This window comes from Centroberyx gerrardi, chromosome 10 (assembly GCF_048128805.1).
Source record: "Centroberyx gerrardi isolate f3 chromosome 10, fCenGer3.hap1.cur.20231027, whole genome shotgun sequence".
NCBI classification, from domain to species: Eukaryota; Metazoa; Chordata; class Actinopteri; order Beryciformes; family Berycidae; genus Centroberyx; species Centroberyx gerrardi.
Window position 1 is genome coordinate 22,187,876 of NC_136006.1, and position 24,624 is coordinate 22,212,499.

General features: G+C 44.4%; 1 protein-coding gene across 3 annotated transcripts in view; it reads left to right on the top strand.

Annotated features, from left to right (window-relative positions):
• The window catches only part of satb2 (SATB homeobox 2), a 42,353-nt gene that overhangs the window by 7,596 nt on the left and 10,133 nt on the right, over nucleotides 1–24,624 (top strand). For 2 of the 3 annotated variants that reach the window (XM_071926384.2, XM_071926385.2), the window contains exons 2-12: nucleotides 2,647–2,859; nucleotides 6,451–6,636; nucleotides 15,763–15,889; nucleotides 16,859–16,982; nucleotides 17,819–17,921; nucleotides 18,770–18,820; nucleotides 18,941–19,533; nucleotides 20,431–20,643; nucleotides 20,847–20,933; nucleotides 21,857–22,009; nucleotides 23,453–23,647. In XM_071926384.2, the coding sequence (XP_071782485.1) occupies nucleotides 2,691–2,859; nucleotides 6,451–6,636; nucleotides 15,763–15,889; nucleotides 16,859–16,982; nucleotides 17,819–17,921; nucleotides 18,770–18,820; nucleotides 18,941–19,533; nucleotides 20,431–20,643; nucleotides 20,847–20,933; nucleotides 21,857–22,009; nucleotides 23,453–23,647 (2,001 nt within the window). In that variant the 5' untranslated portion in view covers nucleotides 2,647–2,690. The remainder of the gene's footprint in view (nucleotides 1–2,646; nucleotides 2,860–6,450; nucleotides 6,637–15,762; nucleotides 15,890–16,858; nucleotides 16,983–17,818; nucleotides 17,922–18,769; nucleotides 18,821–18,940; nucleotides 19,534–20,430; nucleotides 20,644–20,846; nucleotides 20,934–21,856; nucleotides 22,010–23,452; nucleotides 23,648–24,624) is intronic. The other variant, XM_071926386.2, reaches the window with a different exon arrangement.

Here is a 24,624-nt window from a genome sequence, read left to right on the forward strand (position 1 = left end):
TAAAGTAAGACAGTTACAGACAATTAATGAATGAATGAATCACTCAATCACTCAACCAGTCTCACCTGTCTGTCTGTGCTGTAGCAGACTGGTAGATAAACTGGTGTGTTGACCCAGCCAGTCAACCAGACAGGACAGTTAGAGCGGTGACAGCGAGCGGCCGGGACGTCCTGGCTCTGAAAACAACACTGAGACGATGAGACTCCGCTTGGCTCCCCGATCCACAGGCTGCTTCCCCGCATTGTCTGGATCACACCTTAATATTTAATAAACTACTGCATCCTTACACTCAATATATTATTCACCACTCCACAGCACAATGCCTCACTGCTGAAAAGAGACTTTTGTTGGGAGAATTTAAATCCTTCATATCAGTTGCAGTTTGATGGATGTGATTTCTTTTATCCTTAAAAAATAAATGCCACAATAAATGCCAAATTCAGGACGAACTAGAAATGATTCATTAATAGGAAGCATCAGGTATGATCATTTTTACATTTCTGCTTCTAATCTTAATACCTAGCAAACTATATGGGCTATGAGGTGCATCTAATCTTCCAGTCGCCCAGTATAGGGGGCACAAATATGCATAACATGATAACACGACTTATCTCTTGGGTCAATACCAAATGTAAGTAAAGCAGGATGTGTTGTAAGATTATAAGATGCTGGGAAATTGTGTGTATCTGTTAGTGTGTGTGTGTGTGTGTGTGTGTGTGTGTGTGTGTGTGTGTGTGCTTGGTGAGATGGTGAGATGTCGGCAAGGCCAGGTCTTGATAGGGATCGTCAGTAGCGGAGCGCTGCAGTCGCTCAGGTTAGGACCTGTTAGATAGCAGATAGATTCTCCTAATTTAACCCATTCACTCAGATTAAAGAGCGTTTGTTAAGGGAAGAGGTGAAAGTGTGTGTGAATGTGATGATTGCAGGTAGAGTTACACTTCACATCACACTGAAGAGGAGTTTTTAAGAAGTGTTTATTGAAAATCTATGTCACAAGAAGCCAGTGCATTTCATCCAATGCTATATTGTATTCTGTTGTTCTTTACTGTAGCTACAGCATTGTTAGTGGTTAGATTTATATGCAAAGGCTCCCTTTTCCTTAGCAAGCTCCACCATGTGAATTATAGCTACCACTGTACTCGCACTCGAACACATTGCTTTCCACTCAGCGTAGCTCTTTGAACTAGGTTTTTTTTTTTTTTTTTTTTTTTTGCACCGCTCTTATTAAACTCTGCCACTTGCATTTTTGGCCTCCGCCTCCCACACTTTTTAATCACGCCAAGGCTAATGTTTTTAATTTATTATTCGTTTTGAAATTTTGCCCGAGCTCTTAATTCTTCGCAGATTGGGGAAGATATTTTTGTTTTTTTCGTTTTTTCATTTTTGTGGTGGATGGTGTTTTCCAGCTGAGCAGTGCTGGAGAAACGAGACGCGATCCCCCGTCGGTGAGGTGGAGAGAGAAGAAGAGGGAAAAGGAGAGAAAGGGAGGGAGAGATACGGGGGGGGGGGGGGGGGAGAGAAAGACAAAGAGAGAGAGAGAGAGAGAGAGAGACCGCAGTGTGAAAACATTGTCTTTTGTGGAGACTCATGACAGCCGGAGCAGTAAAAGCTGTAAAAACTATTAAGAGAGGGGGGCAGATCCTAATCAGGTGCTGTGGAATATGCCACGCTCAAACAATAACCATGGATTCTCCCTCGTTTGTTCTGGTGAATCGCCGGCCAATGTCAGTCAGTACTTTGACCCTCTGTGTTTTTCCACTCCCAAATCTGGTCACTAACTTGATTTCCATACTCCAATATGAAAACCTTCCTCGCTCGCTCTCCTCTCCCTCTTCACCATTTTCCACAAACAATCCCTTGTCCTTCTCCCTCTCTCTCTCTCTCTCCCTCGGTTTCTCTCTTTCTCTCTGAGGGTCACACATGCTGGCAGACGTTGTCCAGGGACTAGTATGTAAATAAGAGCAGTCCATTTGGCCTGGCTGAGCTGGCTGCTCTTTGATACTTGGCGTGTGTCCTCAGTCTGGCCTGGCAGAGTTTCTAATGGCATTACCCTATATTAGATGTTTGGCTGACACTCTTATCAGGGGACACTAACCCATGAGGCACACACTCTCATATGTGTCTGTGTGTGTGTGTGTGTGTGTGTGCGTGTGCGTGTAAGGGTAACACACATATACAGCAGTACTCACATATAATGATGTACACATACTCATACTACATATGCTACACAAGCGAGCCCATACCATCCCTCCCTGCTCACTTTGCCCAGTTTACATTCTCCACAAACACTGATGCAGAACAACTCTCTCTCTCTTTCTCTCTCTCTCTCTCTCTCTCTCTCTGGTTCGACCCCACAGTTTGTTGATAACCCTGACCTTTGTTTCTAACACATTTGAGTTTTAGATAGTTACCAATACACTGCTGTTGTGTTTGTCAGTCTATTATCTCTGAGTGGGTTTGCGGCCTATTTACTGTCTGGCTATGATATCAATCTATCCTCCTGTACAAAATCTACTTCCAACTTTTTCTGCCCCCTGAAAAGTAAATTACCTATTTTTCCCTCTATAAGTGAGTGTTGCGACAAGTCCAACGAGAGTGACAACCTGTATCCCCCCTTCCCCCCCCCCCCCCCCTCAATCTCTCAAGACTCGTTCTCTCTGGCTGGAGCTCCTCCGGGTGTTTGGAGGGGGATGGAGCGAGGAGGGGAGAGTCCCATCATGCAGGACAGTCCTGAGCGGAGGGGAGGCAGCCCGGACCTCAGCGGCCTCCCGCCACCGGGGAAGAAGGGCCGCTTGGAGCTCAACGGGAGCCCCACGGGGCCGCGCATACGCCACAACGGAGCCCCGAGACCCCTGGGAGGTAAGCAACACTCTGCATTTACATATGATCTGGATGCTATCAAGAAAAACAAAAAGACAGCTCCATGTTGCTCAAGAGATGACAATATGAATCCTGAAATCTGTCTGAGGAGTTTCATTTCAAAGTGAGATATTCACTATAAAGACACCTACACTTAAAAAGTGATTATTGACTAAAAAGCAAAATACCCTAGAAAATATCATGAGTTATTAGCAATAATAATGTCAGTACAAAATAGTGTCATTTAAGAGAATGCCATCATCTGCATTTTTGACATATCAAGCGATGAACAAGAGGTAATAATTATTTTCCAAATAGGATACATCACATTTTGGAATGAAAGCCTTCATATTCTTGGATTGTTGCATGTGTTGAAACAGAGAAAGCAAGTGGGCTCGTTCGATTACAGCATTTCAAAACAGCTATGGTCATTTCAGCCGGGTGTAAGAGGCTCATGAGCTCATTTTGTTCCCCATCACATGCGCCATACCCACAGACAGCATTTGACTCCATAATAAGCCGCATACTTGCCATGAGTTGAGTTGGGCTGAATCCACTGTGTTGTAGTATGGCAGACTAGTGGAGCTCAGAGCATTGCTGTGTTTATACACTGTATACTGTATTGGCTTAATCTATAAGTCTGGTGGGAACTGTATAACACTGGGCTTACCAAATAAAGGAGCTCGCGCCATATAAACATGATTTATACAACTCACTCTGGGTTATCGATCCCTGCATTCATCGTGGGAGTGTGTTTCTTGTATGTGTGTGTGTGCTTGTGTGTGTGTGCATTTATGCCTGTGTCTGGGTCTGTTTGTGTTGCCATATGGCTGCAGAAGTTTCTCGGTTTCACAGAGCAACAGGGAACTCAGATGCTACAGCAGACAGAAGGGAGAGAGACAGAGGATGAATGAGTTAAAGAAAGAGAATGAGTGAGTGTCAAAATAGAAAACAGAAGAGAGAAACACATTTCCGTGTGAATAAAGTTGTGAGAGTGTCAGTGACCGGGGGATTGAGGGAGGGAGAGAGAGAGAGAGAGAGAGAGAGAGAGAGAGAGAGGAAGGAGGACGGGTTTTCCTGTGCTGAGCGGATGGTGTGGATGGTTGGCCTGTAATAATGACGGGTTGTCTTTGAAGACAGGAAACTCAACGTGTCTCCTCCAAACCACACTGCTGCCATGAGGAGGGGGCCACACACACACACACACACACACACACACACACACACACACACACACACACACACATATATACTGTATATATACACTAGGACTGAACGCAAACACACAGATTCACATGCTCGCGCGCACCACAAATACACATTCGCAAGCTCATATGCACACACACTCACACACATACGATGACTGCCAACACACTCACCCACATACACTCCAAAACACACACACAACATACATATCTCATTCTAATATCCTCGTTCACTCATCCCCATACATATTAGAGGGATTAGAGGTTTGAGGCAACATCACAGCATCCAAACCAGATCATACAGAGTCAGCAGGCAAATCAGAGGACACTGGATATAAGAGAAGAGAGACAGAGGTGAGAGTGGAAAGAGTGTGAGATAGAGCTACGGAGAGAGAGGGGGAGAGAGAGAGAGAGAGAGAGGGAGAGAGAGAGAGAAAGAGAGAGGAGTGCTGGTCGGAGGGAGCTGCTCTGTGTTGACAGTTATATTTCCCTGTTGGGGGAAATTCACTTACTTGAATTGGCACAGCGCTCCAGTGTGTAATTCACTCCATGAGAGCCTGGAGGACTGGGAGCGGGGTGATTAATGAGGAGGAAATAGAAATATAGGAATTGACTGATTAAAACAAGGGGAGGGATGGGTCGGGGTGGGGGGCGGGGGGGGCAGGGGTGGGGGCTAATGCTGCTGCACCTCATGTGTATGTATGGAGGAGTGAGACATGTGTGTGCATGCTGGGATGAGGAGGCGTGTGTGTGTGTGTGTGAGGTAATACAGTGCAGAGAGTCATGCGTGCGTGTGTGTGTGTGTGTGTGTGTGTGTGTGTGTGTGTGTTTGGTATTGTGCGGTATGCATGTGGTATCACACATTGCCGTGCTCTGTATTATTAGTGCTGGGACGCTGCCTAATGCTCTCAGTCCATCATTTCTTTTGAGGGCTTTAATTAATTGCCAGTCGACAGGTGGCCCAAAACCAAAAGCCTTTTAGGAAAAAGGCTGATATTGGAAAGGAGGGAATGGTATTGGTGCAGGGAGCCAAAAGGACAGGGATGCTGGAGGGGAATTGTGAGAATAGTGCCATGGACACATAGATATTCTCTGAAAATACTGAGGAGGGACAAGTGTTTGTCACCATGTTAATTTGAAATAGCCCTGTCTTGTTAGCCTTCATGATTTCCTCAAGAGATGTTAAGCTTCCTTTTTCAACTGCTTGAGATAGAAAACAATTCATTTTGATTGCAGGTGATTTTAGAGGAAGTTAGTTAATATTAAGTTAGTTTATTATTAATTTAGTTAGTATGGAAGTTCCTGAAGCTGATCCCGTTTCCTCACACATTCCAAAGACGTGGAAGGTGGATTGGAGACACCAAATGTCCCATAGGTATGAATGTGAGTGTGGACGCCAGGAAGACTAGTGGCAACTGAAGCATCAGCCAATAGGAATTCTATTAAAGAATAAAGACTAAAGTAGAGAACAGAATGGCTTCCATGCTAAGTCCCGGTCTGCTGAAGCACAGCGCTGGGCCATGTGTCTAGACCGAGTTCAACATTTCTCTGTGATTGCTTAAATTTGTCTGACATGATAATTAATATAATTGTCCTAAAAGGCAAACTTCCACATGTGTTGCTGTGAAGCGGTTCAAAGAAATGCTCGGAGCCTTTGAAAGTATGTCAAGGTTTTCGCCCTGGTCTGTGTGTGGTGGGAGCGCTCCAGTTCGCTCCACCCTCCTATTAACTGTTGAACTCTTCCTGAGAATCTGCTGCAGCGCTCACCTGGCCTGGATTTGCATATCTTTGAAGAAGGCCCGTAGCTCCATTTGATTTCGAGAGCCTTCCTTTCCACCATGAACCTCGATATTAACTAATGTATAGCATCACTTTTTGCTGTTAATATCCTGTGACTTACTAGACCGTATGTTCATTGCAAAATAGGTTTTTCCTCACTGTTATTAACACTCTAATGAGAGTAGTGGCTGTTATCATTGTAGGTCTTTTGTATATTGTCTTTGCATATCTGTTGGGATAGCTATTACTGTGACTGTCTATCTCACCTGCCGTTAGATTGAATGCCTGGAAACACAGTGAACAGCCCTTTTACAGTTTGTGATTATGTATAATTTATTTTACAAGATTAAGCTGAGAATTTGCCAGTAAGGGTTATAATAATCAACACTATGAAAGAAAAGAGATAAAAGAGATAAAAAGCTTGACCCACGATGAACACAATCCACGTTTGCTGTGTATGGTGTCAGCTAGAGATAAACTGTGAAGTGAATAGAGATCATGAAAGCCAAACACTAACTGAATCTATTTGTTCTTTTCTCCTCAACCCTCTCCTCTCTCTCTTTCCCTCCCTCACTCTCTTTATCCCTCTCTCTCTGTCCTCCACCAGGTCTGATGATCCCAGTCTTCTGCGTGGTGGAGCAGTTGGATGGAGGGATTCAGACGGAGGGATACGAGGGAAGAGAGGAGCACGCGGAGTTCGTCCTGGTCAGGAAGGATATCCTGTTCTCTCAGCTGGTGGAGACGGCTCTGCTGGCCCTGGGCTACTCCCACAGCTCCGCCGCACAGGCCCACGGTCAGTCAGAGAGATACTGCCAGCGCCGTTACACCTTCACCTCCCTATGCTAACACTGTCACAGCCCTATCTCTGCTCTTTCCTGCTTATTGCTCTTTTAAAAATGCAGGGTTTCATTCATCCCATATAGGCTACATGCATTTAAAAGAAAATTGAAAGACAGTTTGTTACTTAAGTTTTCAAAAGCAGATTGCAGCCTCAAAAATATTGCTATTTTGTAAGCAAAGGCCTTTTGTTTTCCATAATCACTTGATAATCTGCCATATTTCCATATAAATAAATATCCGTTCGCCCCTCTCTATCACCAGTTGATATAACACAATAGTGGTTCAACCTATAGCCAGTTCATGAAAGTTTTTTACATTTGCTGTTCTAAACACTGAGTATGTGGTAGGTCTTTCCCAGGAAAAATCCTGGCAGCAGCAACAGCGGTTTGTTTGGAATAAATAGAAGAAGAACTGGATAGTTAGTATGAGCAGCAATAGCCACTGGACAGACAAAGAAACTTACACACAACCTACACACACAGACAAAGAGACTCAGACTTCTTCAAGACGTCACAGTACTCGACTCACTGTTTGATTGACAGGCGATCTCTGGGAAGTGCAGTGCAGAAACACCACAGCAGTGAGCGCTTAGCACCAAAGATGTCGCCAAAATCAATATAACATGGATCTTGCGGACTACCACTTTAACCTTCATGCCAGCAGAAGTAGGTGTAGGAGTAGGTTTCAGTTTTTTCAAATGGCGGATGTTTCATTTTGGAATAAAATCCTGCAAATACTATTAAAATACCAGCCTATTATTAAACTATACATCTGAGGGCAGGCTGCCTCTATTCTCTACTCTATGATAGTGTGTGAAGGGTTTCATCCAAGGCCGTTTACAGCCATGTTTTTCCAACCACCAAGTGTCTCTCCCTGTGTAAACTTCTGACTCAGAATTAAACACCATACAGCTTACGGGTCAAGACGAGAGTGATCTTTCAATGGAGAGACATGCCTCTCCCTATAATCAGCGGCCCAAGAGGAAAGCACAAACTACATGCAAGGTCATCTATTTAGAGCAGACACTGTGCGGCGTACATACTGTTACAGTGGCAATAAGCACAAGAATGTTAGAAAAACACAACTAAGACACAGACAAAGCCTGTAAAAGTCATTAAAGACACAACAAAGAGCCGGACAGGAATGTCTCCGCAAGACGAAAATACAATGTGTGTGTGTGGGAGAGAGAGAGAACGATAGAGAGAGAGAGAGAGAGAGAGAGAGAGAGAGAGAGAGAGAGAGAGAGAGAGAGAGAGAGACACTGCCTCTGTCTTTTTATGTGTGCCTGTGGGTGTGTGAGTATGTATCAGTATTATCCCCCACAAGTGTGTGTGCCTTTGTAATATGCGTACGTGCATGGCTGTGGGTGTGTGTGTGTGTGTGTGCGCGCGTGCGTGTGCGTGCTGCATGTGTACGCGCGTGTGTGTGAGAGTAAGCATGTGTGTGTACAGTATGTGTGAGAATGTTTATGAAGCGGAGGAACAGAATAACTCTGTAATTTATTGTTGCACACATGGTAGTCATCTGCAACAGGACAGTGTCGTTTACTGCAGAAAATTCCATCTGGACAAATTGCTCCACATTGATATAAAATGGTAACAATAGAGTAATAGTGGGCAATATTGAAACAGACTGAAATGGTGGGCAATTCCCATCTCTTTTGAAATTTCAGTCAAGTGTTTATGGTCATATTGTCCCCACCACAATGAAAATCTATTTCGTTATTCCTATTTGAATATGTCCGCAGCCCCAAGGATATATGCAGATATCCAATATATAAGAGATAGTGCGTGTGTGTGTGTGTGTGTGTGTGTGTTCCCACCGTCTCATAAACACACTGCCACAGGTAATCCCCTTTACTGCCTCAAGGCCAGCAGCTCTTATCAGGCCTCCTCTGTGTTTTCTTCCACCAGCTCACCTGAAACAGACACTGTACTCTTGACCTGAGCCTCTGCTCCCCCCGTGAGCCTCCTCATGTACAGTATGGGAATCTGCACACTGAGCAGTATGTGTTTCAGACCGCTGCCTGATGTTATAGGTGCTACATGTCGCATTTTTAATCATCAATATATTGCTGTCAAATTAATTGTAATTCCTGTAAACCAATGAGACAATGTTCAAGATGACTACAGTGGTATTGTTAGTGCGCGTGTTTCTTAAAATTAGGACCACATTTCTCTTTCATTCTGTCGCTGAGGATGTCTCTACTTCCCCCCTCTCCCTCCCTAAACTTGCCCTGTTTGGTTCTTCAGTCATAGGTTTTCTCTTTTACTTTACTGAAGAGGATAAAACGGTTGGAAGTGATTTTTCCATCGGCTTTTCACTCCTTCCTCCGTCTGCCATTGCAAGAAACTCTGAAAGCTTCAGCTCTGTTTGCACTGGAAGAACAGCTCCCTCTTCCTGTTTTGTGCCATAAAGCAATCTCCCCATGTGCTGTAAAGCAATCCAGCAGATTTCCCGTGAAATCCGACTTGGTGGCACACAATGTAAAATGTATTTTAGAGGGATATAGTTTTTTGGCCCAAGTAAGGGATTCTAGATCCCGAGCCCTTTCAGTCTAATGCTAATATTGAGTATTTTTGCTTTCGAGGGTTCCTCTGTTATGCATTTCTTTATTTGTTGAGGTGGATTCTGATGGGTTTTGAAGCTGCAATGAAAAAAATGTAAAGCATTGCTTAACAATGCTTAGCATTCAAACAGTTCATGGCTTTGTGAAGCAAGGATAATGCAACATCTGCACCAAATAGCTATTTTTTTTAAAATTCAGTAACACATTGAAATATGTAAGAACTTATGCGTATGTCATTTCTACTTACATCATTTTACCCATTTTAAGAACAGAATGATTCAAATGTGATCCAAAATTCATCCATTTTTTCATTTTCACCATTGGTGAAGAAAAAAATTGGATCCAGATATAATCCGAAAGCCCCAAAATGACACACTTTAGAGGACAATTTATATTAAAATGCCACACATAGGAACTTTAAAAGGATAGTACTAGTAAAATTATTTTGTAATTACTGTCCATACTGCTATTCATGTGTCTGTTTAACTTAAATATGTAGTTTAGATGTGAAGGCGGCCGTGGCCGTTTCACAATCTCAGATATTATGCAAATGCACAACATTTCACTATTACTGGTCTCTCTGTCCTTCCAACAGTATATTTTATCCTTTTAGCCAGTTAAGTTGGAGAGAAAATACTTTATTTCCACAGGGTTCTGCTGCCATTTGAGGCAACATTACCAGATAACATTTTTGATAGAGTCAACAAAAATCCAGAAATGCTATTAACAGCCTGTTAAAGCAAGTTAGAAAAATAAACAACATACAGACACAGCGAATTATTCTCCAATGATCCCCTTAAATAGCCTCCTAAATTGTACGGCTAGTGTTTGCTATGGTTTACAGATGAATGCCATTAGTAGCAGTTTTAGCCTTAATGTTTTTGCCAAGTATCAGGGGAGGTCTCTCTCTGTCTCATCAGTGTGTATGGAAAACAGCGAGCCACATTGGTCCCCTGTCCACATCAATGCACTCCTCTCCAAAAACACCACACCAGGGGCTTCAAAGGCAAGACTAAACGGGACATCACAACTAGACACAAACAAACGTCGAGAAGTGACTCGAGCACAGTTCACACAGTTCAGTTACAGTGTGTGCACTCTCGTATTATAAAAACACACACACACACCCTTGTAAACTCTGTTTAACCCATGCAAGCATGCATCCGCACACACACACACACACACACACACATACACTCGTACATTCCTACCCTCGGACACACTTCCACGAACATTCACGTACACCAGCGTAGAATACTGTGTACTCATGCAGTATCGCACACAAAACACACACACTTCCCCCCAGCTTTTCTCAAATGAATACTTTTTGTTTTTTAAAACAAGCGTTTATGTTAAATGAATAATTTCTGGCTTAAATTATACATTTTTTCCTCTGCGGTCCACGACCAAAATTACACAGAGTCCCAGCTATTTTCTCCCTGTTTGAATTGTGTCCTGCATTCTTGTGTCCCAGCGGTGTATTTAAAGTCCCCGCCGAGGACCACGGCCTTTCTTTAATTAGCCTGGCCCAGTAATTAACTGGGAGATATTGTTTATTTCAATTATAAGGGTCTGAAGGCTTTTATAGAATGGATGGGAGCAGACCTGTACTTTACGGCTTTAGGCAGTTAACAGTTAACAGTGGTCAGTGAGAGAGAGAGACAGAGACAGAGAGAGAGAGAGAGAGAGAGAGAGAGAGAGCATTGTCGCCGTGCCACGTCTAAAAGGCCAGGAAGGGTCATTGCTGCAGACCATGTCAGCAATTTACTGGACATCTGAGTTTAGACCTATTGTGAATTGCAGTCTTGGTCCTTGCACGGTACTATTATATCTTGTAATGGGCCGCTGACTTTTACTGCTATTTTTCAAGCTGTCTTCCCACTGGCGGAGAGCTAGACCTCTAGCACATTGCGTTACAGAGGTGGTTTGGAACCGAGCGTTCCAGCGGAGAGGAGCGCTCCCTGAAACTACAACATGACAGATTTTCATCAAGAGGAGTTCCTCATGGTGGAATGGTGGATGATAGGGGTGAGTCAGGCGTATGGGGTTTCCCTCAGTGTGTGCCAGGGGTGGAACCTGGAACCAGTTTGGAAGAAGCCCCATATGTGTGTGCAGCCTGCTGCATCCATTAAGACTTATTCTAGCATGGGACAATGGGATTACTGTGTGTACACGTGTATGTGTGTGTGTGTGTATGCATGCATCCATGCGTGCAGGCCTGTGCGAGTGTCAATGAGAGAAGTCAAAGACGTGAGTGTGTGTTTGTGTATGGATTTGCGTTTGTGTGGATGGGCACACTCAGACATAAGCCAAGCCACCAGCCGGCCACATAAAAGCATGTCTTTGGGAGGCGGAATTTTAATGTGGAAATGGGAACAATGATTTCTACTTTTAAATGTGGACAAGAAGCAGAACCCATTGAACAACGGACCAAAAATGATGGATCAATTATTAATGCATTTACCATCACACTGTGAGCATGCATGTGTGTGTGTGTGTGTGTGTGTGTGGGTGTGTGTTTGCGTGCGAGCTGGTATATGTACATGTCCACTTCTCTGTGTGCTGTCATGTGCCGTCTGTGAGTTTGTGTTTGTCTGCTTATTCATGCGTTTGCTTCCACCCAACTTGGCATTAGCGCTATTGTTTACAGCTTATATTTTCAGATGTGTGGACGCTGCGCGCTGAATATAGCCAGAAGATACAGTTTGTGTGTGTGTGTGTGTGTGTGTGTGTGTGTGTGTGTGAGAGAGAGAGACAGAGAGGGAGTGGGGCAGAAGAAGGAAGGGTTTTTTTCTCAGTCATTCCATGATCTGAGTATTTTATTCCACCTCCTTAAAGTTTAGAGTTTGTTTCTCATATAAAATTGATAGCGCACAGAACAAGATAGAAAAGTACATTTACAGACTGTGCAGATGAATTAAAAAAATGCTCTATAATATAAAAAGATCCATATTTTCAGTGCAAGTTCTTCTTGGTCGCCTTGGGCTCCTCTGGGCGTCCTCCCTGCCCTGAGGTGTCCAGTCCAGCCTGTGCTCACGGTGGATTAAATGATGTTCCCTCCCGCCGTATGACCAGATAATGAAGAACACAGCCCTCCACAGCCTGGCTGGAATCAAAGATATAACTGAGCTATAAACACAGTAGAAGAAAGAGAGAAAAGAGACGGATCAGAGGGGTAGGGGGGAGAGGAGGAAACTGGAGGAAAGAGGGAAGGAAAGAGGGAGGGAGGGAGGGAGACATGGAGGGAGGGGGGGTAGGAGAGTGAGGAGTAAGGGGAGAGAGAGAGAGAAAGAGAGAGAGAGACTTCTCAGGATCCGTCTGGGTCTCATTTAGAGGATAGTAATGCGATTAGCATTGTTTAGTTTTCACAGCTCCAGCCAGTCCCCATGAAGAACCTGTGTGTGTGTGTGTGTGTGTGTGTGTGTGTGTGTGTGTGAGTGTGTGAGTGTGCGTGTGTGTGTGTGTGTGTGTGTGTGTGTGTGTGTGTGGAGGTGCATGAGCGCTTGTGCGTTTGTCTGTATACCGGCTCATGCTTGCATGCATTTGTTTAGTAATGATATTCCTGTTATAAAATTCAGCTAAAGTTTGCCCATTCAAATCCGGAGGCTTGCATGAGATTTTTACAGGTCACCAACATGACATTACACTGCAGACCAACACAAATACAAACACCCACTAATCCACACACACACACACACACAAAGCCTTTTTCCTGTGTTTAATTAGGGGTGATCATGTTTTACGGGAGGTAGCAGTGTTGGGGCCGGCGGGTACGTTAACCCAGACCCACCATGGTCACCTATTGTCTCCGCTCATCTCCTATGTCATAAAATGCTCAATTGTGGGTTTGTGTGGGTGTTATATCTGTGTGTACTCATGTGTATGTGCCCACAATTATGTGTGAATGCATGACGGAGAAGAAGATGAGGAACCAGTGTGCGTTTACGTTTGTGTGTGTGTGCGTGTGTGTGTGTGTGTGTGTGTGTCTGGGTATCTCTCCCAGGCCTGATAAGGTTCTAATAGATAATGTGCTATCTGCTGGTCGTTGCTCTGTCTGTCTGCTTTACTGCCAGAATAAACTGAGGGCAGGGGCGTTCACACACACACTCTATGGATACCTACACCCAAACACAGACAGCAAACACACACGGCCACGTAGAGACAGCACAAACACAGACAGCAAACCACACACACACACACACACACAGAACAAGAGCCACACACATGCATTGCGACATACAAACACAGACGAGCCACACACATAGAGACGGACACAAACAAAGAGCAAACGGAGACACACAGACAGAGACTCACCTACATCAACATAGGCACCAATGTATGAGTACATACAGCATGCCACATGCTCATATAGGTAGCTGACCAAACCTGCATATTGGAACCTTTGCAGCAAGCATTTGACAGATGAGACGTGTAGGAGGTGACCAGGTTCCTCAACCCAATATTATGGACAGTAGGAATTCACATTAAGAGGGCATGAATTTATGACTTTTATTGACCTCTATTGATGACCAAGGTATTCCAATAATTGACAGGTCTCAGGCACAGCTTACGGTGGCCTGTAATGGACAGAAATATAAAAGTTACAATTTCAGAATAGAACAAGTAAGAGATCCTATACAGATACTTCGAGTGCAGAAGTAATATATCGATGCAACATGTTTTTTGACTCGAGAACTAAATGTGTTGCGATGTCAGGACACTCGCTTATAGCACCGTCCTCCATATCCATCTCTGAGTAATAACAATAATAATAATAAGAGGGTGGGGAGCGTGGTTGTTTCCAAGTTAGATTACAGGCAGAGCAGAAAGAGTTTTTCAAAGCCAGAAATCGTTGAGTCATTGGTGTTACCCAACAACCCTATCAACCCCCCCAGATATATTATTTTCCTAGTAATAATAAGTCATAATATTTCATAGTCATTTTGTGCTATGGTACAGTAAAAATCTTACTTAATGTATCTTTGAACAGCTTTGGAGAGTGTTTTGTACTGGTATCAGAAAGATATTTTTGTCTCGATTTCACAAAATAATACAGGATGATGGATTTCGGCACTGTAGTTCAAGTGCAGGCCATTGTATTAACATCTATTCATCGTTCATAATCTACGCTGCCACACCTGCAGTGAAAATACAGTGGAGTCTATCATAATTCACACATTAAAAATAGAGTATGTAGGAGACATATCTGTACATTACGCAAGTGCACACACACACACACACACACAGTTTTTCCCTGGCTGTCAGTGATGCAGCCTGTTAGCTTTGTGTGTGTGTGTGTGTGTGTGTGTGTGTGTGTGTGTGTGTGTATGTGAGGGGCCATGGCGCCTGGTCTCTCTCTGAGCATCTCTATTTCATGGAGTGTACTGTGGGCAGCAGCAGCAGCGGCAGCAGGCTGGCAGACGGCACTGTGACCTGGGCTTCAACAGTGGGATGATGTCATGGAACAAGAATATGAAGGGATCAAACAGGGTTAATGAAGTTTACCTTTCTCTATTACCCCAGTCAGCGAATGGGCTCTCTCTGTTTCTGTGTCGTTGTGCACGTCACTTTCTCTGTGTGTTTGTGCCTACGTGTGTGAGAAAAAAAAAATTGTGTGTGAATAGGAACAAAGCAATATCTGTCTCTTGAATTACCTTCCTTCCTCCCGGCCTCTTTCTCTCTTCTCTCCCCACTTCTCTCCTTAAAGAAATACACCAGGTTTTTGGGAGTTATTTACCCCTTAAGCAATGAGAACATGGATGACAAAAATTATCCATGTGTCCCTGATAAATCGTTCCAGTACTCCATGCTAACACTTTAGCATATGCTATGTTGAGTGATAGCAGGCGACTAGCATTATCTTAAAACGAGAACTTGTAGCAGCTCTAAAGCTAAATGGTCAGTAATTTTAAATGATATGCATCCAAGTCTGGCAGTTGTGTGTAGGAAATTGGTAAAATGTACACAACATATGATACGAAAATAACTTCTGTTTTAAACAAGCAAGGACTACTTTCCCTGTTTCCATAGGAAGTGAATGGGAAATCATATGAAAATCACAGTGCAGCGGATGAATACATGATCCCCCACATGAAATTGTTCCAATAATAAACGTGGCTACATCACCTATATTCAGTTAATATTTCTTTAAATTAACAAATCTATAGGCCATATAATAAAAACTACTAACAACTTTTTATTACTTAAAGATCAGTCTTCTTTTTTTTAATAATTCTAGTCACCTACTATCACGTAACATAGTGTATGCTGAAGTGTTGGCATGGAGCACTGGAGTGAATGAACTATAGGGACACATTGGACACATTGCACAATGTCTATGTTCTCATCACTAAACTGGTAACTTGACCAACGGGCCAATCTCCCAAAAACTTGGTGTATTCCTTTAAGTGAATCCAGCCACCTCCATGACTTGTCAGGATGTGACACAATGAAGCAAAAATTAATTATTTTTCAGGGTGAAACTCAGAAATCCTTCCTGTCTCGTTCCAGGCATCATCAAGGTAGGACGGTGGAACCCTCTGCCCATCCACTTCCTGACTGACGCCCCAGAGGCTACGGTGGCTGACATGTTGATGGAGGTCTACCACATGGTCACACTGCGCATCCAGCTACAAAGGTCAGACTCAGAGTTAAAGGTCAGAGGTCAGGGCTTACATGGAAAGGTCATTGGTGAAGGTCATAAATAGTGAGAGTTTATAATCCCTCTGCTTTTCCTAACATATCTGGATCAGTACATTTATTAGATTTAAAGCGAAATTCTGTATGTATATGAGTTTAAGGTGGAAAAGTAGAAATGCTTATAATCTAAATCACTTTTCATTCACCAATACCCCTCCCTTAGATATGAAAACAACATAGGAAGGATTGCATGTCCATATTTTATGGATACAATAATGCTTTTAATCAGTAAATTTTTTGCGGTTGCATTGAATCAGACTCTTGGTCCACTGGGTGGCTGATGTCATTGCTGCTGAATGCAGTTCAAGAATTTACCATATCTATCAAATTTGAAAGGGGCAATATTGAAACACTGTCGCTCCATTCGTCGTTAGACAACCCGGTGGGAATTTATCTATTATCTGCTTCCCTCAGTGAGAGCTTGTGTGCCAGGAACTCCCAAATTCCCCACAAGAATGAGTGAAGCACGGTCCTGATGGACAGATAAAAACAGATAGACTCCAGATGAGAGGATTATTATTGTTATTGTCTTGGCACATACCAGCCAGGTTTGTTTACTTGTTTACGTATGTATCCATGGCAATGGTGGAGCCTTGGCACATGTTGTGCTCACTGTCTGAATGATTTATTTGAGGTTAAAATAAAAAAATAAAAAAAAAGAACAGGAAGGCTCCAGGAGGATGGATCGACACAGGAAATAGTGGTTTGGGGTTGAGGTTGAAACAGGAAGTTTAAAATGTCTGCTTCAATAACTTAATAAATATGTTGTGGTATTTAGCTAAAACATGTGTCACTGTAAAACATTTTTAACGTTATGTTTTAATGGCTAGTTCTGTTGAACTTATTAAACTGATTGAATCAAGGTGTAACTGACCGCGTCGACCCTATGTGTGTTTGGTTGCTGTAGTTTTGCCAAGCTGGAGGATTTGCCCTGTGAGCAGTGGAACCACGCTACAGTCAGGAACGCTCTCAAAGAGCTGCTGAAGGAGATGAACCAGAGCACTCTGGCCAAGGAGTGTCCTCTGTCACAGGTAACTACTGCTGCTGCAGATACACCACAGCCATACATGCCACCTTGACCTCACCTTGACCTGGTCCCCATCACATAACTGCTCAACAATTGTAAATATATATATAATCCTTCATAATATCTGCCTCCTAAACTGTTCTTTACCTTGCCTTTACAATAGTCAAGGATCAGTGGGGCAATTAGAAATTTAAGATTAATTCTACACCCATTGCATTGATACATTTTGATCATAAACCTTTCTACAACTCCATCTCCCAAAATTAAACACTGTCTCTCCAACAGTGTTAAGCTCCCCAGCTGCATCTTTAGCCACCATCCTGCTCTCATAATGACTGGAGATGTGTATTTCTTCCCAGGATGGCTGCATAGTGTGTGAGATTTATATGTGTGTGTGTGTGTGTGTGTGTGTGTGTGTGTGTGTGTGTGTGTGTGTGTGTGTGTGTGCGCACATGCTGTGTTTAAATGGAGCTCTCAGTGTGGGTGTTGATCCCAGCATCAATTGCAAGCATATGTGTGTGTGGCTGGAGATTCCCTCTCTGCACTGCACTGGCTCGAGTTTCCATGGGTGGCTTCCCATCGTGATTAATGTTTGTCTATTTCTATTGTGTGTGTGTGTGTGTGTGTGTGTGTGTGTGCGTGTGTGTGTGTGTGTGTGTGTGTGTGCATGCCTGTATGTGTGTGTGCTTGTTTTCATGTGTGCATGCCTTGTGGTCGTTGCGTGTGTGTAAGCATTTCATATTATGTTGGTTATTAATTATCTTTCCCGTCTCTCTCTCTCTCTCTCTCTCTCTCTCGCTCTCTCTCTCTCTCTCTCTCTCTCTCTCTCTCTCCCTCCAGAGTATGATTTCCTCCATAGTGAATAGCTCCTACTATGCCAATGTCTCCACTGCCAAGTGCCAGGAGTTTGGCCGCTGGTACAAGAAGTATAAGAAAATCAAAGGTGAGCGGTCCAATGTACACTGGCCCAAAGCTGCCGCTGACATTTTCTCCCACACTTCCTCGTGTGCTTCTAGATTGACCAGTGACTGTCCAGTAGGCAGATTTACCATAATCTTGATTGGCTAAATGATGCAGGTCTTCACAAAATTGTCCAATGACATAACAGCGAACACATGAAGATTGTTCTCCTCCCTAACCCAGTGCCTCACTATCACCCCATCCACCACATCAGCCTGTCCCACCGCTGCCTCCCCATCACCTCCTAGGAAGCTATAATCATCACATTAAAGGCTAACCCTAACCCTAAACAGAGAGAGAGAAAAAGAGGAGGAGAGAGAGAGAGAGAATGGAGCAATTGCGAGGCGTGCTGACAGAGGGGGGAGTGTTAGGTTACACTCGGCATTTCCACCGTTAGTTCTGCTCTCTGTCTGGAAGGAAACACACACCGCTCAGCTCCAGATGTCTGCACATGTAGAGAGCTCACTGCTCTCCCATTGGTTGTTACACCCGTCAATCATAGCCAGGAGCTCAGGATAGGGGGACCGCTGGACCGTTTGTCCTCCTCCCTCCTTTGATCAGCAGAGAGAGTATTTCTGAATGAATGATTCTGAGAATGATGTATATGTGAAAAGTTTAATTCCAAAATGCCATATATCCATTACCTGTATTTACTCAGTTAGTAGGCTATTTCAAAAACAGAGATGACTCTATCCTAATCTAAAAATCTATCTAATCTATCTATCTAAAAAATAAGATGAGATGTATTCATGTACATCAACATGAATAGAGCATAGGAGGACCTTCCCTTCTGACTGACTGACTGACTTCTCTATTTGTGTTGTTGAGCAGTAGACTACCTGGAGAAGATGTGGTCTGGAAGAGACGCCACTGACATCAAAAGTAAGGAATCCAACCATCCCTCCTTATACTCTCCGCATAAAGCTATGCTCTCATAGTATTTGTGTGACCACACTGACTTCTCCTCTCCTCTCCTCTCCTCTCCTCTCCTCTCCTCTGCAGTAGAGAGAGACAGCCTGGCAGACTTCTGTGTGCTGGGACAGAGACCTCCTCCTCACCTGGCCGGTCTAGCCCAGCTCACCCACCTGGGAGCGGGTAGTCCCCTCCTGAAGGGTGGGTCCGGAGACCCCCAGGCCCCCTCCCAGCCTCCTCAGCAGCCCCCTCCTCCTCAGCAGCAGCCCTCGCCCCACGGCCCCCTCCACCACAGCCCTCCTCTCCGCTCCGGCCAGGTGCCCCCTCCGCCCCCTCCTCCCCCGCCCGGCGCCCTGCAGCCCCTGCTGGGGCCAGGTGGGCTGCTCTCCCCCCAGCTCTCCCCGCAGCTGGTCCGCCAGCAGCTAGCCATGGCCCACCTCATCAACCAGCAGCTAGCCGTTAGCCGCCTGCTGGCCCACCAGCACCCGCAGGCCCTCAACCAGCAGTTCCTCAACCACCCGCCCATCCCTCAGAGGTCGTCCAAGGTCGGCGGGGACCATCCTGGGAGCAACCCCTCGGCCGCCGAGGTCTCCACTGACATCTACCAGCAGGTCAGAGACGAGCTGAAGAGAGCCAGCGTTTCCCAGGCCGTGTTCGCCCGTGTGGCTTTCAACCGCACACAGGTGGGAAAACAGGGCAGACTGTGGTGAAGAAGGTTGGGAGACGGTGGGGTGGGGAAATGCTCAGAGAGAGAGGAGGAGTCAGGTGATGCATCAGGGAGAGGAAGCCGGGGATGGAGATGGGGATTGACAGAAGAAAAGAAAGATGCCATCAACAGAAATCATCAGAAAATCTAAATTTGATCCAGTAGTGGCATATCAGTTTAGCATCTGGTCAAGCTAGACTAAACTATTTCTCACTGAAGCTCAGTTTTGTCAACCTAATCTGATCACAGTTCATGTTCACCTCATATCAGGCGTGAAGAGATGATTGCCTCGTTTAATAGAGATGAATATGGCATCAATAAGACGTCATTGATTGGCCCATAATCTTTCCCACCGCATTGGCTTTTTGTGGTCACCCACTTAGTGGTATTATAGGTGAGAGTAGCTGAAGCACGGCAGGACAGCTTGCTGGGTAGTTGAGTCTTCTCCCCCGCCTTCCCAGCGGCAAACACACCTGCTGCATTCAGGCTGTGCTAGACTGGTTACTGTACGCCCCATTAGAGCAGACATAGTGGGAGGTGGCGTATACACCTACTAGTGTAGAGTAGAGGCCAGGTGTGTTTTTTGTGTATTTGGGTTTTATGTGTGTGTGTGTGTGTGTGCATGTATGTGCATGTGTATATGCATTCATGTGTGTTTGTGTGTCCAACCTATATGTGAATACTGAATGTCTTACATCTCCAGTGAAGACTACAAACAAAGGCAAATGCTCAATCATCCTATCCATTAGAGAAACAGAAAACAGATGTAACCCATTTCAATGTGCATTAGTTTCAAGGTTATGGATAGGGGGTTGACGTCAGGGGGGTCCCAAGTATATATAGTAACGCAAATGTGTGTGTCTGTGTTGACCAGGGCCTGCTGTCGGAGATCCTGCGGAAGGAGGAGGACCCTCGCACAGCCTCGCAGTCCCTGCTGGTCAACCTGAAAGCCATGCAGAACTTCCTCAACCTGCCCGAGGGAGAGAGAGACCGCATCTACCAGGAGGAGAGAGAGCGCAGCATGAATCCCTCTGTAGGCCTGCCTGCCTCCAACTCCTCCAGCCCCGGGGGTCCACGCCTCTCGCAGGTAGCACCAGCTTAGATAAGCCCTACACCCTCTATGCATAAGTACCACCAGTCCCCACACTCAGCATTCTACATCCATGGGATTTCAAAACTTTTAGGGTGGAGCAATAAGGAGTATATTATAGGAGATATTGGGATTTGTGTGGTGCATCTGTATACACTTGATCCTTACATGCTGTGTGTCGTGTGTGTGTGTGTGTGTAGAAAGTGTGGGAGAGGAGCTTGGATGAACAGCTAACCCCTGATACATGGGCCTCCATCTGGAAGAACAAGACTAAGATCTCCAACTCGGTGAGTGGCCTTATCTTCAATCTCCAACTTGTCCACACAAAGTACAGTGCGTCATGTACTGTATCTAGTCTGTTGCACTTAAAGACTACGCTGGGGTTTGGAAGTTTTTATCTTAAACAAATTCAACAGTTTATAATGGAAAAACAGCCTCAAAGCTATTGAAGGAGCATATTGTAAACATAAAGGACATTATATTTGTCTGTTTCTTTCCATCTGCGCATAACAATTTAGGAACATCAATGATAAGAAATCCTCTCTGATCTCAGGGCAAATGCCCATTCATGGCTCTGGGTGCATTTGTGTGCTATTCTTATTATGTCTATGTGCATTTATCTTAGCATCGTTTACACTGAGGGAATGTAAGCTAGCTTGTCTGTACATGTCTTGTGGACAACTTCAAACACTGTGTATACAAGCTTTCTGAGAGCCAATACATGTTCATTCAAACAGAAACTACAAAGAAAGACAAAAGAGGAGGACTTAATGACTTTGATCTGTAAACAATATTCATGTGGAGACGTGCGCTGCAGATGTGCAGCTGATGCACATACAGTGAACACTGCATGTCTGTTCTCAGAACAACTTGGCCTGATCATCAGCTGATAACCTCTCCTCTGATGCACACATTTGTCTCCATTGTTGGGGAAAGATTTGTTTTTGCGGATAAATCTCTAGTTAATTTAATCAAGTATATCAGTCCTTTAGTTGTGTAGCTAAATTGTTAAGTGATGTGGTTAAATGCTATGACTTCATGACTTTTAAATCCTGTCAGCCCAACTTCTCTGATAGTTTCTCCTCTTCTTATGTCAAAACAAATTATCTTTTGTCATCGCCCCTAACACCCTTTATTAGTGAGTCCCTAATTCTGGCATTTATTGTGTATTTACTGTTAATTGCATCATGTCTTGACAAATGTCCCACAGCCCAAGCCCTCAGGCCCGCCGCCCGACCTCCCCCTGAAGCTGGAGTCGCTGGTCAACATCACATCGGGCATCTATGATGAGATCCAGCAGGAGATGAAGAGAGCCAAGGTCTCCCAGGCTCTGTTCGCCAAGGTGGCCGCCAACAAGAGCCAGGTGAGGGAAACACTGGGACCTAGGAAGCCACAAAAGTCCAGTCTTAGATCTTTGTTTGCTCAGTTCACCTAATTCATTAGTTCAGTGAGTTAATTTGAAATTTACAATTTAGGTATTTTGATGTTGGTTGTGTCCACAGCAACTTAACAATAATTGCAACAGTGCAAAGCAGCCTACTACAGAACAAGTGCAAGGGACACCAACAAGCATTTCATGGATGACAATGTGCAGCCCCTTACATTTACATGACATGCAGGTGCTATTATGGCATGGCAAATTCAGAACAGATAGAGACATATTTAGGTCCCAGTTTCACATAATGATGCAGGTAGCAGCTATGGAAGACTACAGATGTCTCAACTTTCATTTGGCGCTAAATATACACATGTTTTCAACATTGCAGTCCGTTGTATCATGATCTATTCAACCTCAAAATGTTTGCTGGGGCAGCTTGTGATGTTGTCACACTGCAATATACTGGGCTGATGATAGTAGTAGTAGCAGTTTTATTAGTGTTTCGCAGTCATAGACTGAATTAACACACCAATTTACAATATCTGTTAAAACTGCTATACAAATCCTTAAAAACCATACAGCCTACATCTAAAAAATATATATAAAAAAAAAAACATACAGAAGTCACTGTTAGACAGGGACAGTAGAGCAACTAAGCCAATGATTAATTCATAGATACAGTTTGAATATATTGTGCCAGCGGGTTATGTTTCAGGAGAATAGCATGTGGCTATGAGTTAGCAGGTGTAAGCGTGAGAAAGGCAATATGTGGGGGTGTGTGCATTGTGTATTTGTGCATGCTTATGTGTGTGTGTGTGTGTGTGTGTGTGTGTGTATATGTGTGTGTGTGTCAGGTTGTGGTTAGCGAGGTCCCCCAGGTCGGTGGGTCCGGGGGTGGCTGAGGGTCACGGCTCAGTGCACCCATCTGCTGCAGCTGGCCACAAGGAGAGAGAGAGAGGGAGGGAGCGGGAGAGAGGGAGAGAGAGAGAGAGAGAGAGAGAGAGAGATGATCAGGCTATTAGCGGTGCATGCTGCCGGAGGTGGCTGGTTGAACACAACAGCTGGTGTCACAAACCGGACCAGTCTAGCAGAGATAATTGAATCTTCTCCATCCTCTCTCGCCCTCCTTCTCTCTCTCTCTCTCTCTCTCCCTCCCCCATCTTCTTCTCCCGCCATTTACCTCTTACTCTCTCCACATTTCCAAGCTTTATCTTTTTCAACTTTTTTCCTCATCGTCTTCCTGTCCATCCTTTCCCTTGTCTCCTGTCCCCTGCATCCCTTTAAACTTTTCCTCTCTTCTCCCTCTTCCTATCTCTCTCCTTCCTCACCTATTTCCCACTGTGTCCCCTCCTGATTTAAACTTCCCTTCATCCATCCACTTCTCTTCACCCTTAACCCTCTCTCTCTCTCTCTGCCTCTCTCTCCCAGGGTTGGCTGTGTGAGCTGCTTCGGTGGAAGGAGAACCCCAGTCCGGAGAACCGCACCCTATGGGAGAACCTGTGCACCATCCGGAGGTTTCTGGCCCTGCCGCAGACCGACAGAGACCTGGTGTACGAGGAGGAGTCCAGGCACCATCACACCGAGAGGCTGCACACCGTCCTCCACCTGCCACAGGACACACAGGTAAGAACCAGACACCGACACAACAGCCCATTTTACACCAGGCATTAACACGTATCTCAAATCTGGATTGGGTCTAGAGATGATGGAGCTGGATTATATTTCCACCTGGCATTAAATCGTGTAAACACATTGAAAACAGATTTCTCTTTCCCTCACCAAAATGCAATTTGCTGCACACGTCACCTCACCTCATAATATTTACTTCCTTTATAATTGACAGTAAACACTTTGTCTTGCTTTTTCCCCATCCACCAGTATCCTGACAATCCATTTGTGACAAGTATTACTATCTGAGCTGCCTGCCACCTGTTTGATTTTGTGTGCTTTCCAGTCGGATCCACGCACAAAAGTTCATTTTCCATTTACGTAGTTGACATATCTGGATTGGAGACGCAATTTATTTACACTTTGTTGTCAGTTTGTTGTTGTCAAACGTGTCTCCTGGCCACCTCCGGAGGTGGTTTGGGTGATTGAATCTTCAACAGTCTTGGATGCATTTACACCAAGATTTTATCCAATTTTGCTCTGAATACAATCTGATGACCCAGAATGCATGTTAAGAGAGTCAATGAGTCCTCTCTATCATCAATAACTAAATAACAGTATTCAACACCAGTAGAAAAAAAAATCATATACAGTGAAAGTACTGTACTGTATATGTGCACCAGAATGCTTGCACACATTGCTGTACATATGCAGGACATGTACATACACACACATATGAACCCACACATGCACACAGATACACACACATGTACTGTTAATTCATTGATTAAATGGATTTTCACCAACGAACACGCACACCAGCTACTTAATAGTAGAGCATAGGGGGCAAGTACCTAATATTAGAGGGATGAAAGAGTTTATTTCTCCGCCTTCAGAGACCCTGCCTGTCATTCTTCATTTCCTTTTCTCTCTATTTACAAGTGTGTACAGTATTGTGTTTGATCTAGTTGTGTGTGTGTGTGTGTGTGTGT